This window comes from Schistocerca gregaria, chromosome 1 (genome assembly GCF_023897955.1).
Source record: "Schistocerca gregaria isolate iqSchGreg1 chromosome 1, iqSchGreg1.2, whole genome shotgun sequence".
NCBI classification, from domain to species: Eukaryota; Metazoa; Arthropoda; class Insecta; order Orthoptera; family Acrididae; genus Schistocerca; species Schistocerca gregaria.
In genome coordinates this window covers 773630056-773643000 of record NC_064920.1, presented here as the reverse complement: position 1 = coordinate 773643000, position 12945 = coordinate 773630056, and the positions used below count along the sequence as shown (strand labels likewise).

The 12945-nt window shown below is 44.2% G+C and overlaps 2 protein-coding genes across 4 annotated transcripts in view; one reads left to right on the top strand and one right to left on the bottom strand.

Moving 5' to 3' along the window:
* Positions 1 to 12945, bottom strand: part of LOC126273155 (uncharacterized) — a 91757-nt gene that overhangs the window by 51890 nt on the left and 26922 nt on the right. Inside the window, exon 2 of the mRNA XM_049976656.1 lies at positions 5421 to 5771. Within this exon, the coding sequence (XP_049832613.1) occupies positions 5421 to 5771 (351 nt within the window). The remainder of the gene's footprint in view (positions 1 to 5420; positions 5772 to 12945) is intronic.
* Positions 5504 to 12945, top strand: part of LOC126268435 (ecotropic viral integration site 5 ortholog) — a 335961-nt gene continuing 328519 nt past the window's right edge. Inside the window, exon 1 of one of the 3 annotated variants that reach the window (XM_049973911.1) lies at positions 5504 to 5633. The gene's annotated coding sequence lies outside the window, so the exon portion shown is untranslated. The remainder of the gene's footprint in view (positions 5634 to 12945) is intronic. The other 2 variants (XM_049973912.1, XM_049973908.1) reach the window with 2 other exon arrangements.

The window sequence follows — 12945 nt, the reverse complement described above, 5'->3', positions numbered from 1 at the left end:
CCTCTAAGCCTAGGGGACTTAACATCTGAGGTCATCAGTCCCCTAGACTTGAACTACTTAAACCTAACTAACCTAAGGACATCACACACATCCATTCCCGAGGCAGGATTCGAACCTGCGACCGTAGCAATAGCGCGGTTCCGGACTGAAGGGCCTAGAACCGCTCGGCCACAGCGGCCGGCTCCAGGTTACAACCATGCCCCCCGACGTGTACGTAAACCTGTTGATCAACTTCAGCAATTTTAACAGGATCGCGTTATGAGCCTGCGGGATGGCGGATGGACGTATCGAGACGTTGCTGTCCATGCAGACGCACATCAAGATTGACGCATTGTGAGAGCAGTGGCCGACCAAAGAAGAAATCCGCGTAGATGTTGCACCTAATGTGTTAGTAAGGACCATTGGGAACCGTCTAATTGCGGCAGGACTAAGATCACGTGTGCCTGTGGCCAGGCTCCCACTGAAACCACGACACCGCCAAGCACGATTACTACGCTGTCGTGGAAGAGTCGACTGGAGAGTGGAATAGCACTTTCTTGTCTACAGTGATGAGAATAGGTTCTGTCAGTACGCGAGCTATGGACGTAAACGTGTATGGTCCAGACATGGTGAGCGTCCTGTTACGGAGTGTATTCGTCCACATGCTCCATTTCTGGCTCTGTGGTATGGGGGTCCATCAGAACTCGCGATCACTTTTGTTGTTCCTACCCGTTACAATGCACAGATTGATATCTCCACGTCACTGCCATTTCTTCGAGGTAATATACTTTTTCAGCAGGACAGTGAAAGTCCACTTGTGGGTGTTGCGACGCCATGTGCTCTTCATGGTGTATGACAACTGCCATGGCCAGCAAGATCACCACATTCTCGCCAATTGAAAGCTTATGGGACAGGACGAGGCGGGAACTTACGCGTACTCCAGAGCCTGCGAGAACCATTGTCGAACTGCAGTAAAAGATTGTAAAGGGACATCCTCCTCTAGCATTACTTTTCTTCGACAGTAACTGTCGATACCAATATTATTTTTCGAATTTTGGACAGCTCAGTATTATCTCAGCTGCTTTTTTTAAAACTTTCATATAATTTTACACACAGTATTTTATATTTCAAGCTAAAATTTATGAAAAGGAATTACTATATAAAATATTTTAGTTTCGATGTTATAATGCATAACTACTAGCTCTGAATGCATAGTTAAACTAATTTTTTTAGAAACATTTCAAATTACGAATTTTAGCACACTTACAATTTCTACTATTAATTGCACAATCCTGTATTGTTTACTATGTTTATTTCTGGATTCGTTTATGAAATAATAATTGCAATTAGTAATGTAACGAAAACTAGTAGGAATTCATTTGTTAAGAAAAACTGTAAACCTTTTGGAATATTGTTATTTCCGCAAAGTGTGGAAGTTGTAAGCTTACCACTGATGTGATTGTATTTTTGTAAAATAGGTGCGAACAATGTAATTTCGTCTTTATTGATGTGAAAAACCAAAATACTGTATAATATACTAAAATGTGAGAAAATCGGTGGAAAATATATTTACGTAAAACAGTCTTCCAATTTATTTAGTCCTGACCAACCGTGAGGACCTGCTGTTCGATTTTCAGCTTCAAGAATCGGACTCCTTCACAAGAAGAACTGGAACCATCTCAACATCATAAGCTAAGTAAACTTGAAAGTTTATTCTAATCTTCGCTCCTCTCAAATCTTCATAAAAGACTTTGCTTATTAATTACTTGGTCTGGGCATTGTTGAATGTGGACAATAGATGGAAGAAGTAAGGAGTAAGAAGTAAGGTGCAAGGTGCTTGGAACAATGTATCGTAGGACGCCATTTGGCATCTTTAAGGTCTTTTGCATGCGAGAATACACGCCTACTTTGCCGTCAGAGGATGGCACTGCGTGTATTGTTAGAGAATGTTTGAGCACACATGACTATAACATGTGAGATTCATTTGGTCTGAACTTATCGGTATGCACGGGACAGCATGCATACCTAAGGTGTTCCAAATGCCTCGCATAGAAACGGGATTTTCCGGTGCTCATCTTTCGGATTCCGTTGGTGATAAAAAGATAGGGTAAAGTCTTTTGGATATTCCTTGGGTCAGGGACCATTTGTATGCCCAACAGTGAGATTATCTTAGTGTTACTCTCCTACAGTAAAGGGCCAACTTATAAATATTACACACTTAGGCAAATGGAACAAATTGGTTGGCTCTGTTTGCATTTGATGTGGTCTACGATGGACTTGATGGGACTTATGGAGGCATTGTTCGTTCCTGGGCGGTACCTCGGAAAACGGTAAAAAGATTTTTTTTTACTTCACTGTCGCCACCACTAGCGGACCAAAACCCTGCCGAGGATTGAAAAATAGCTACGCACAGCAAATGGCTGAAATATACATTCCTAAGACCCCGAGCTTGACGACCTTGAAAATTTTCTTGATATCTTCATCCGTTTCCAAGACACAGAGCTTCAAAGTTATCCTACATGTACACGTAAATGGCGAAAACGTACTTTATAAAGTGACGTAACAAGCAGAAATGCGCCGTAAGTGTCTCCGTTATCATCTGGGAACCCTATGTTGTAGTACTGAAGCTCAATTAATATTTTTCACACGTAAAATCTGGAGTGATGTGTAAAATTAGTTTTGTGTTGTTTCAGTTTCACATCAGTAAACTATCTAAGTTTTACTGAACATAACAATTATTTTCATATGAGTTACATGCCCTGCTGCAGCAGGGAAAAGAAGGGAGTCATCGGAAAAATGCTCCTATCGCAGCAGAAAAAAAAACAAACACTTTCCTGTTTATTTAAGAAACTCCGTCTGAAAAGTGGGGCACAAGTTTCCGCATTCTACTTTATTGAAAACCTTTAAAAATTTTCCCAAACATTTTGGCATGAGAATATCTTCGCGCTTTTTTATGCTGAGAGAGAAGAAAGTGGAGGTGAGAGAAAGAAAGAGACATAGAGGTAGTGGAACATAGCGGGCCGGCCGCTGCGGCAGAGCGGTTCTAGGCGCTTCAGTCCGGAACCGCGCTGCTGCTACGGTCGCAGGTTCGAGTCCTGCCTCGGGCATGGATGTGTGATGTCCTTAGGTAAGTTAGGTTTAAGTAGTTCTAAGTCTAGGGGACCTCAGATGTTAAGTCCCATAGTGCTTAGAGCCATTTGAGCCATTTAGAACATAGCGGACAGTGACGGAAGGATGCTAAGCAGTGACAATGGGGGGGGGGGGGGGGGGTAAAGAGGAAGAGAAAGTGAAAGTGGAGGGCGACATAGTATATGAGAATGACACTGAGGAAGAGAGAGATAGTGACAATGAAGAGAGACAGAAGCAGTAGGAAGGAAGGATATTAGCAAGAAAGAGCAACAAGAAGACAGTAACACTGGGATGAGACTTTAGTAGCACGAACGAAGTGGGTTGTGATTTAGCGTCTGCCATGTAAGCAGGAGAACCGGCCGGAGTGGCCGAGCGGTTCTAGGCGCTACAGTCTGGAACCGCGCGACCGCTACGGTTGCATGTTCGAATCATGCCTCGGGCATGTATGTGTGTGATGTCTTTAGGTTAGTTAGTTTTAAGTAGTTCTAAGTTCTAGGGGACTGATGACCATAGAAGTTAAATCCCATAGTGCTCAGCGCCATTTGAACCATTTAAGCAGGAGATCCCTAGTTCGAGTCCTGGTCGGGAGAACACATTTTCAACTGTCCCCGTTGATATATATCGACGCTTGTCGACAGCTTAACATCTACATATACATCTGCATCTACATCTACATCCATACTCGGAGGGTACCTTGAATACCTCTATCGGTTATCCCTTCTATTCCAGTCTCGTATTGTTCGTGGAATGAAGGATTGTCGGTATGCCTCTGTGTGGGCTCTAACCTCTCTGATTTTATCATCATGGTCTCTTCGCGAGATATACGTAGGAGGGAGCAATATACTACTTGACTGCTCGGTGAAGGTATGTTCTCGAAACTTCAACAAAAGGTCTTGATTTCATTATCATTTCATAATGACAATGAGTTGGGCTCAATGAGTGAGAGAGAAAGGGCAACTGGGAGTCGGTGGTATGTGCGACTTACAGATATGGACTAATGGGTGTGAGTGATTTATATTTAGGGGTGCTTGTAGGAGTTTGAGGTGAGTTGCATGTCAGAAAAAAGGAAGAATATATTTGCATGCCAAACTTTTCGAATTTTTTTTTTTAATGCTAAGGAAGATAGACTAAGGCAGCTGGTACGTCATTTTCAGTCAGATTCTTTTACATAAACACGAAGATACTCGCATTTTTTGTTTTCCTATAGAAGCATTTTTCCGCGGGTCATACACCCCTACAATGATGAACTACTCGTCACATCGCTTCCCAATGGTTCAAATGGCTCTGACTAGTATAGGACTTAACATCTGAGGTCATCAGTCCCCTAGACTTAGAACTACTTAAACCTAACTAATCTAAGGACACCACACATATCCATGCCCGAGGCAGGACTCGAACATACGACCGTAGCCGCAGAGCGGTTCCGGACTGAAACGACTAGAACCGCTCAGTCAGAGCGGCCGGCTCACTTGCCAATAAAATGGCCTCTTCCTTGATGGTGTTACGTGTCTTTTTTTTCGGCACAGTATTCGCATTTTCGTGACATTTAAACGCCACACTACTTCATTCTCGGATAGTTAGTGATAAATTTGGAGCTATACATACGTAAAAATGATTACAATGAAATGAACACCCTTAGCTGCTTATAGGCGTTGACATACGTCAACGGGGACAGATGAAAATGTGTGCCCCGATCGGGACTCGAACCCCGGATCTCCTGCTTACATGGCAGACGCTCTACCCATCTTTTTTTTTATTTTGGTCTCATTTTGTTCTAGAGTGTTCGTGGCGGACGTCCGATGACACCTGTTCAGGTTGATCGTTGATCCGTCCAATCAGATTTTTTGTTACACAGGGTAGCTAAACCCTCTGACCGAACACCCTGTGCCACCGTGCGGGTATCTGAGCCACGGAGGAGACAGAGGATAGTGCGACTGCAGGGATTTATCTCTGACACGCCTCCCGCGAAACCGACATTCTCAACGTAATGTCCCGCACTACATTCGTAGTGCCCCCCGCCCATTATACTCATTACTCGCGGCGCGTTGCCGATTGCCGTAAGAGTTCGGGCACTGTTTGTGCATTCGCACAGAGGAAGAAGATGGTCAAGTAGCCGGTGAGCGTTAACTATATATATATGTCCTAAAGAACAGACACCATCTTGGTATATAAAAATGATTACGCCTTTAGTGAAATATTCTTTGCGCTTGGGTCGAGTGATGACCGGTACGAGGCTCCCCTTGTGATACGAGTGGTGAGTAGCAGGTTGCGAGAGACGGCGAGGCGCCGCCACGCCACGCCACGCCACGCACCTGCCCCCGGCGCTAGGGCGCGCGCGCGCCTCGGCGAGTGTGGCGGGCCGGCCGGCTGTATCGACCGCGGATGCTGCGAAGCGCGGCGCCGCCTGCCCGCCGCCAGCCAGTGCCCGCTCAGACGAGCTCGCCGCCGCCTGGCCACACAACACGGCCACCGACACGCCGCGCGCGCTCGCAGCAGGTGCCGGGGTCCCTTCTAGTCCACTGCAGGTAACGGCCGCAGCTCTGCCGCCTGCTTGTGTAGTCGCGGCCGCCGCTGCTAGGACACCTGCTGGTTCCCTAGGCCGCCGCCACACGCGCGTGCTCCGTCTAGCGGCCCACAGCTGGGGCGACGTGTCAGCGTGGCCTCTGCACAGCCACGCAAACAGGCGCGGACCCAGGGGACGTGGGCTCCCCCACCCTTCCACCCTACCACTCCGAGTATATCGTCACCCACACTTTCAGCGCGCCGGACTTGGTTCTAATAACAACAACAAAAATTAAACATAACTTTTGCTAACACATCTATAATTTGTTTACATTACTGCTTAGTACAGCGCTGTAGGAGAACTTCTAATGAATGCGAATTCAGACAAATACGTCGTTTAAAAAGAAATCGTCTGAAACTCTGGCAAGTTCATGTGTCATGGGACTGATGTAAGAGCTGTAATATCAACAAACTTTTACAACTTTCACGTCATAATTCACACATCGTAATTCGTGACTGACCATCAGAAAGGCCACACACAGTTCGTAGTAGCCGACGAGAAATGGGGGATGGGTGTTTGAGGTTTACCGGCGCTAAACAACGAGAATTGAGGTGATATCCGGGTTCCCCAAGGATGTATCATACGTATTCTGCTGTACTTAATCTACTTGTATATTAGCGATTTAGGAGACAATCTGAGCAGCTCTCTCAGAATGCTTGCAGAAAATGCTCTCACGTGCCGTCTAGTAAACGCATTAGAAGATTAAAGCGAATTGTAAAATTATTTAGACAAGATATCTTTGTGGTGAGAAAAGTGACCATTTACTCTGAATAAGAAAACGTCTGAAGTCCTCTACGCAAATGCCAAAAAGCCTGTGAAATTTCGGTTACGCTATAAATAACACGAAGTGAGGGGTTGTCTATTCAACTAAACAGCTTCTGAGCTACCATCCTGAGAATGAAACTGTATGAAAAAATGGTGGCTCTGAGCACTATTGGACTTAACATCTGAGGTCATCAGTCCCCTAGAACTTAGAACTACTTAAACCTAACTAACCTAAGGACATCACACACATCCATGCCCGAGGCAGGACTCAACATTTCGCGGCCCCGTCAGCAACTGTATAAATATTACTTTTAAGTTTAATAACCAACAGCCTCAGTTGCACCGTTTACCTAGAATTTATCTCGGTTTTAGTCAGGATAACCCAACCTTCTTCAGAATAACAGTAACTACCGTTTGTCCATAGTGGACATCGTCATGCTAAAACTACAATTCCATAAATTGTCGTCAGACTGTAAAAACGTATCCGAAACTGCCTCGGCCCTACTTCGCGGCCGCGATGCGGTAGCCACGAGTGCTGCACTGGAACTCATAGGCATTACAATTATGAGCAACTTAATTTGCAATCATCATATAGAAAATGCTATGCGGAAGGTAAACCAGAGACTGGTTTTATTGTCGGAACATTTAGAAAATGCAACCAATGTATTAAAGACACTAATTGCATTATGGTTGTCGGTCCTCTTCTGGAGTAATGTTACGCCCCATGGGGTCCTTACCATATAGGATTGATGGAGGACATTTAAATAGTTCAAAGAAGCGTTTTGTATTATCGCGAATTATGGGAGGTAGTGTCACTGATATTATAAGCGAGATGGGATGACAAACATTAAAACAAAGCTCTTTTTCTTTCCTGCGAGATCTTCTTACCAAATTTTAAGTACAAACATTCTTCTCTGAGTGAGTCGATATATTGCTGAGTCCCGTATACGTAGCGAGAAGTGATCACCGAAGTAAAATGGGCCAAACCAGAGCTCACACGGAAAACTGTAGTTGTTCACTTTTCCCACGTGCGAGAATGGAACAATCGAGAAATAGTCTGAAAGTCATCCTAAGAACCCATTGCCAAGCACTAAGTGCCAATTGCAGAGTAGTCATGTAGACGTGCATGTAGATAACGTCGAAGTGTGCGCCACTGCTTTCAGTATTTCATTTAGCAGTACAATCGGCAACAAGGTTTAGTACACTACACCCCTGCCACATAAATGGTGGGTCGAGGTGGGGGGGGGGGGGGGGGAGGGGGTGGAGGGAGGAGAAGGGGGAGGGAACGTGAGAGGTCAGAAACGCCATTTCTTTCCTTCGTTTCTGCTTCCGTTCGCGATAGTCAGCCTTTCTGGTATTATTTTCTTATGTAGTATCTTCCCCTTTCTGTCCTGCCTTAGCTTCCTGTACTTCTCAGTTCTACTTTGTCGTCTCGAAGGTTCGTGCCGCGTCTGTTGTTTTCTAGCAGGTGAGGTCAGCCTGTGAATAGCCACCCGACGTAGGAATTTCAGAAAGGAAGTTACACACGTCGTCCCGCGCTGAGAACATTGCACAACAAAAGAGGCACAGTTTGACAAGAGAGTTTGTGTTCTGGGTTTCCTGCAGACGCAGTACTCATCACAGTGGGCGTTGAAATAGTTGCAACAACTGAACGCGTACTACACAGCTGAAGCACGCGACACCGTACATTTCCTGTGGGCAAAACGCCTTAATTGCACAAAGATTCACCGTGAAATTCTGACAGTCTATGGACCAAATGTAATGTTGTGCCCATCCGTAGTGAAAAGGTGTCAGCAATTTGACCAAGGCAGCACTGGCATAAGAGATACTGTTCGGGAAGTCCAGGTCTTGCACCATTCAATTTCCATCTTTTCCATAATTTGAAAGGACTTATGGGGGAAAGAAGTTTTCCAACGATGGGCGCGTATAGACCTCCGTGGCCGAGGAGCGGATTTTTGTCGTCGAGGAGGTGAACGACTGGTAGAACATTCCGGCCGCTTTTCTGCAGGCTTGGTGACGATATTAAAAAAAGCGTGTCACATATCTCTGCCACTATGGCTCGTAGTGCAGCATTCAATAACAATTATCTGGCCTCCCATAATAATGTGTAACTTACTTTATGAAGTCCTCTAGTGTGTTTCCTGCAGCCCCCGGTCAACCACAAGGCTATCCACGTTACCAAGCCCGCAGGCAAGCAACTGGAAAGTCTCCTGTATAACATGTAGCTGGTCATTTTCTAGAATTCCTTACCATTTCGAGAATCTTAGTTTTCATACTGTTTCAATCTCAGGATGGAAGCAGAGAAGCAGTAAACTGGTACATGTAGAAATACACAATGGAAAAATAATAACATTACCAGCACTGAGTTGATAGGCACCTTTCTACATATGAAAGACGATGTGTATTCAAATTTCGCACCAGTCGTATAAGAGTTGCGCTATTAGCCCCAGCCGGCCGGTGTTGCCGAGCGGTTCTAGGCGCCTCAGTCGGAACCGCGCGACTACTACGGTCACAGGTTCGAATCCTGCCTCGGACATGGATGTGTGTGACGTCCTTAGGTTATTTAGGTTTAAGTAGTTCTAAATTCTAGGGGACTGATGACCTCATATGTTAAGTCCCATACAGCTCAGAGCCATTTGAACCATTTTTATTAGCCCCACTATGGGGAAGCAAATCATGTTTCCTTTAATTATACGCTGTAACGGTCGTGAGCATCAGTTACCTATGACATGAACGTGATGAGTTGATGTCAGTCAAGAATGCCTTTAACGCGACAAAGACGAACTTATCAACACCTAACTGGGTTTGAACGAGCTCATGTTCAAATGGTTCAAACGGCTCTGAGCACTTTGGGACATCTGAGATCATCTGTCCCCTAGAACTTAGAACTACTGAAATCTAACTAACATAAGACATCACACACATTCATGCCCGAGGCAGGATTGGAGCCTGCGACCGTAGCGTTCGCTCGGCTCCAAACTGTAGCGCCTAGAACCGCACGGCCACACCGGCCGGCTCGACCAAGTGCAACAGGCATGTAACTCCATCCCACAAACTGACATCCGGCACCTCTATAAGACAATCCATGTACGTTTGCATGCTTACATTCAACATGCTGGCGGTTACACCGGTTATTACTATGGGCTACACCAGAATTTTGCACATTAACCTGTGGTCTTATGATGTTAATCATTTAAATATTTTACCTACACAAATTTATTCGTGAAATTTCATTACTCTACATTCATTATTTTTTGGTGTTGCGATTTTTTCCCCTGTTTACCTCCGAGAGCGGTGGGAGGGGTATGGGGGGAGGGGGAGATCTCACGAATTTTCTTCCCCTTCCGCTTCCCCTCCGATCCTCGTTTGTATCCGAACGCATACGTCTACCTCATAAGACCAAACTCCAGCGTTCTACATCCGCGTTTCGGAAATGGTAGATCTACACCGTTGGCTTCGAAATCGCTTGTGTCCATATTTCTCGTATGTTGATGAGGTTCTTTACTTTTTGGACTGGAGACAGTGTTATGGTCGGAATACAGTATCGTGATTAAAGGTGAAAAATCGAGCACTTGCGAGAGTGCGCTATGTCTTAACAATAAAGGGAAATCTGTTATTAACGTATACATATACGTATACGTTCATATCGCTGTCACATGAATTATGTCGCCTCAGTGCATACAACAAACGAAAGCTGCAGCTCGGTCGACTGTCGTATGGACCACCTACTCATATTACTCAGCGAGTTTGCCTCGTGCATGATGTGTACGTATACTTACGAACTTTATGAATTACTTGGTCTTAATATACTCTCAATAATGTTGCGTCTAAGGTAAAATCAGCCCTCCTCGAGAAAAAAGAAACGTTCTTTTACAAAAGTTACCTCATTATATAACCGCTTGGATTTCGTCTCGGTCACGACAAACGAATTTGCTATTAACTACGAAATTTATTATGAAATATTGATGAGGAAGATGAGACTGTTCACTCGAATGTCGTGCTACTTTTTTATAGCGATCACTATGCACGTCCACTAGCTTTGAAATTTAACTTTCAATGAGGAAATATAATACCGAGCGAACCCGAGCTTCACCGAAAAAGCTTAGAGATATTTTCTGAATATTATGCTATAAGGGACCCAGTCGCTTGTTACAGAGCAGTTGCGTTTCATTTGCTGTCTTTGTCTTTGTATTTCCCTGAAATTATATTAAACTGAAAATATCTGCGCAACAGAACAAGTGCCGATGGTATGCGCCGTGTGTTTTGTTTGGAAACAGACTTGTTCCGCTCGCTGTTGACAACAGCAACGCCCACTTTGCCCTTCGCCTTCATGCATGCATTCATTACTGCTCAGTTGTGTCCCGGGGTTGTTTTCCGGCAGTGTTAGTTTAACGATAACTGTTGCTGTGCACACTGTTGAGATCGTGGTGGCCAACATTTAGACCATTTACCTGCAAACTAACATTTCTGCATCTTCAAATAGCTTACAGGAATACAACCGGATGACGTCGTCGACAACCACCGGTATTTCAACAGGGGCAGACTCGGCGTTTTTCAAGGCAAAACTCAGCCATGAAAATGACAAGGCGTGCTTCTCTCGAAACATCGGCGGTTTTTGATGACGTCACCCGGCTATATTCGCCTAAGTTATTTGAACACTGCATACACCGGAAGAAAATCAGGTCTCTCAGTACTGCATTTATTACGTACTGTGCTGTACACTAAACTAAACTAAGACTATAGGTTAAGCAGGCTGTGGCAAAACTGCGCACATTTCGTCTGAGAGTTCTTTAGTGTACAATATTTTGGTGATTGCATATTACAGATTTTTTCAGTATTCAGGAGGTATGGTCACAGAAACAGACATTTGCAGGAAGAAACCAAATAAATCATATTTACATTATTATATATTCTGTTATAAGACACCAAACGCCAAGGATACCCTGTGCCAAATATTCAAAACAAAAAAATTCCCTGAATAATCTTCGAAATTTTGTCGTTGGAGTTCTCGTTCACTCTGTATTTCTCACAATTATCATATTTGGATTCGAAAGACTTACGCGATTTATGAAATAACTGCAATAAGAATAAAATGTTACGTCCAGCTAAATTACCTAATTTGTCCCCTGTCACATGAGCCGGATCCCTGTATTGGGCGAAGAGTTGCTTTATGGTTTCTTAGATATTCTACATCATGTTTTCGAGGCATATTCTCTGTTGACCACTGACAGGTCTCGAGAAAAGGACCAAACTAAAATTCCGAATATCAACTGAAGGCGTGAAGTCTATGCACTAGTCAGTGACCATACTTGGCAATTCATTACTAATTGTCCATTTTGATGGTGAAGTCTTTCCAGGTTATCAGCCGAATCACGGCGTCATTCAGCGGCAACGTTTCAGTAAGTTTCCTACTTGTCATCTTCAGGCGAAGTCCATCTTGACCGCACATTATTATATAACTCACAACGTTACCAGTTTCGGCTTTCTTCTATAATCAGATCGTTAGGAATGTTCTAATACGAGTATCAACTCCAAATTTGGTGATCATAGATCCTCTCTGTTGAACTAGGAAATGGAGCAAGGTAACATTTACTGTGGAGAACTTTTGTAGTCGGAAACTTGTGATTCCCGTATAATCCTAGGATACTAATTCTCTAGTTTGCCTGCTGTTAGTCTCCAACCACTGTTGCAGTGTGACACGGAGTGCTGCAGGGAATCTATTACTTGTTGTCGGATGATAGGCAGAGATGCGTGTGCGGTACGATGTGCTTGGCCCACAATATGGTGATCCTACCTTGTGATGGTCGCATGGTAACAACACTAAACACGAAAAACACTAATACATAATGAGATTTTCACTCTGCAGTGGAGTGTGCGCTGATATGAAACTTCCTGGCAGATTAAAACTGTGTGCCGGACTGAGGCTCGAACTCGGAACCTTTGCCTTTCGCGGGAAAGTGCTCTACCAACTTTTTTTTTTTTTATCAAAGACGCAACTTTTTTTTTGTGAGTCGTGTAACTGAGGCGGTACGTGGGGACCAGCCCAGTATTCATCTAGTAGGATGTGGAAAACCGCCTAAAAAACGCATTCAGGTTGTCCGGCACACCAGCCCTTCGCCGTTAATCCGCCAGGCGGATTCGGTCCGGGGCCGGCGCGCCTACCTGAGTCCAGGAAGCAGCGCATTAGCGCTCTTTTTTTTCCCCCTTGATTCAATTACAAAATAGTACACAAGAAAACAACTTATTGGGAAAAGTCTTACAAAGCTTCACCTTTGTGGTGCAGAACATAACAATTAAGCTCAAATTTTACACTTCAAATGGAAAATAAAAATATTACAAAAAAAGAAAAGAAAAAATCAGTCTGTGCATAAAATAACCTCCCATCTTTTTGGTTACTTTCATGGAAATGCGATGACAAAGCCACAAAACTGAAGTTGTACTAAGGCACTTATGCAAATAACATGTACAGAAATATGTCAATGAATACTTAAAGAAAATGGTGTTTCTAC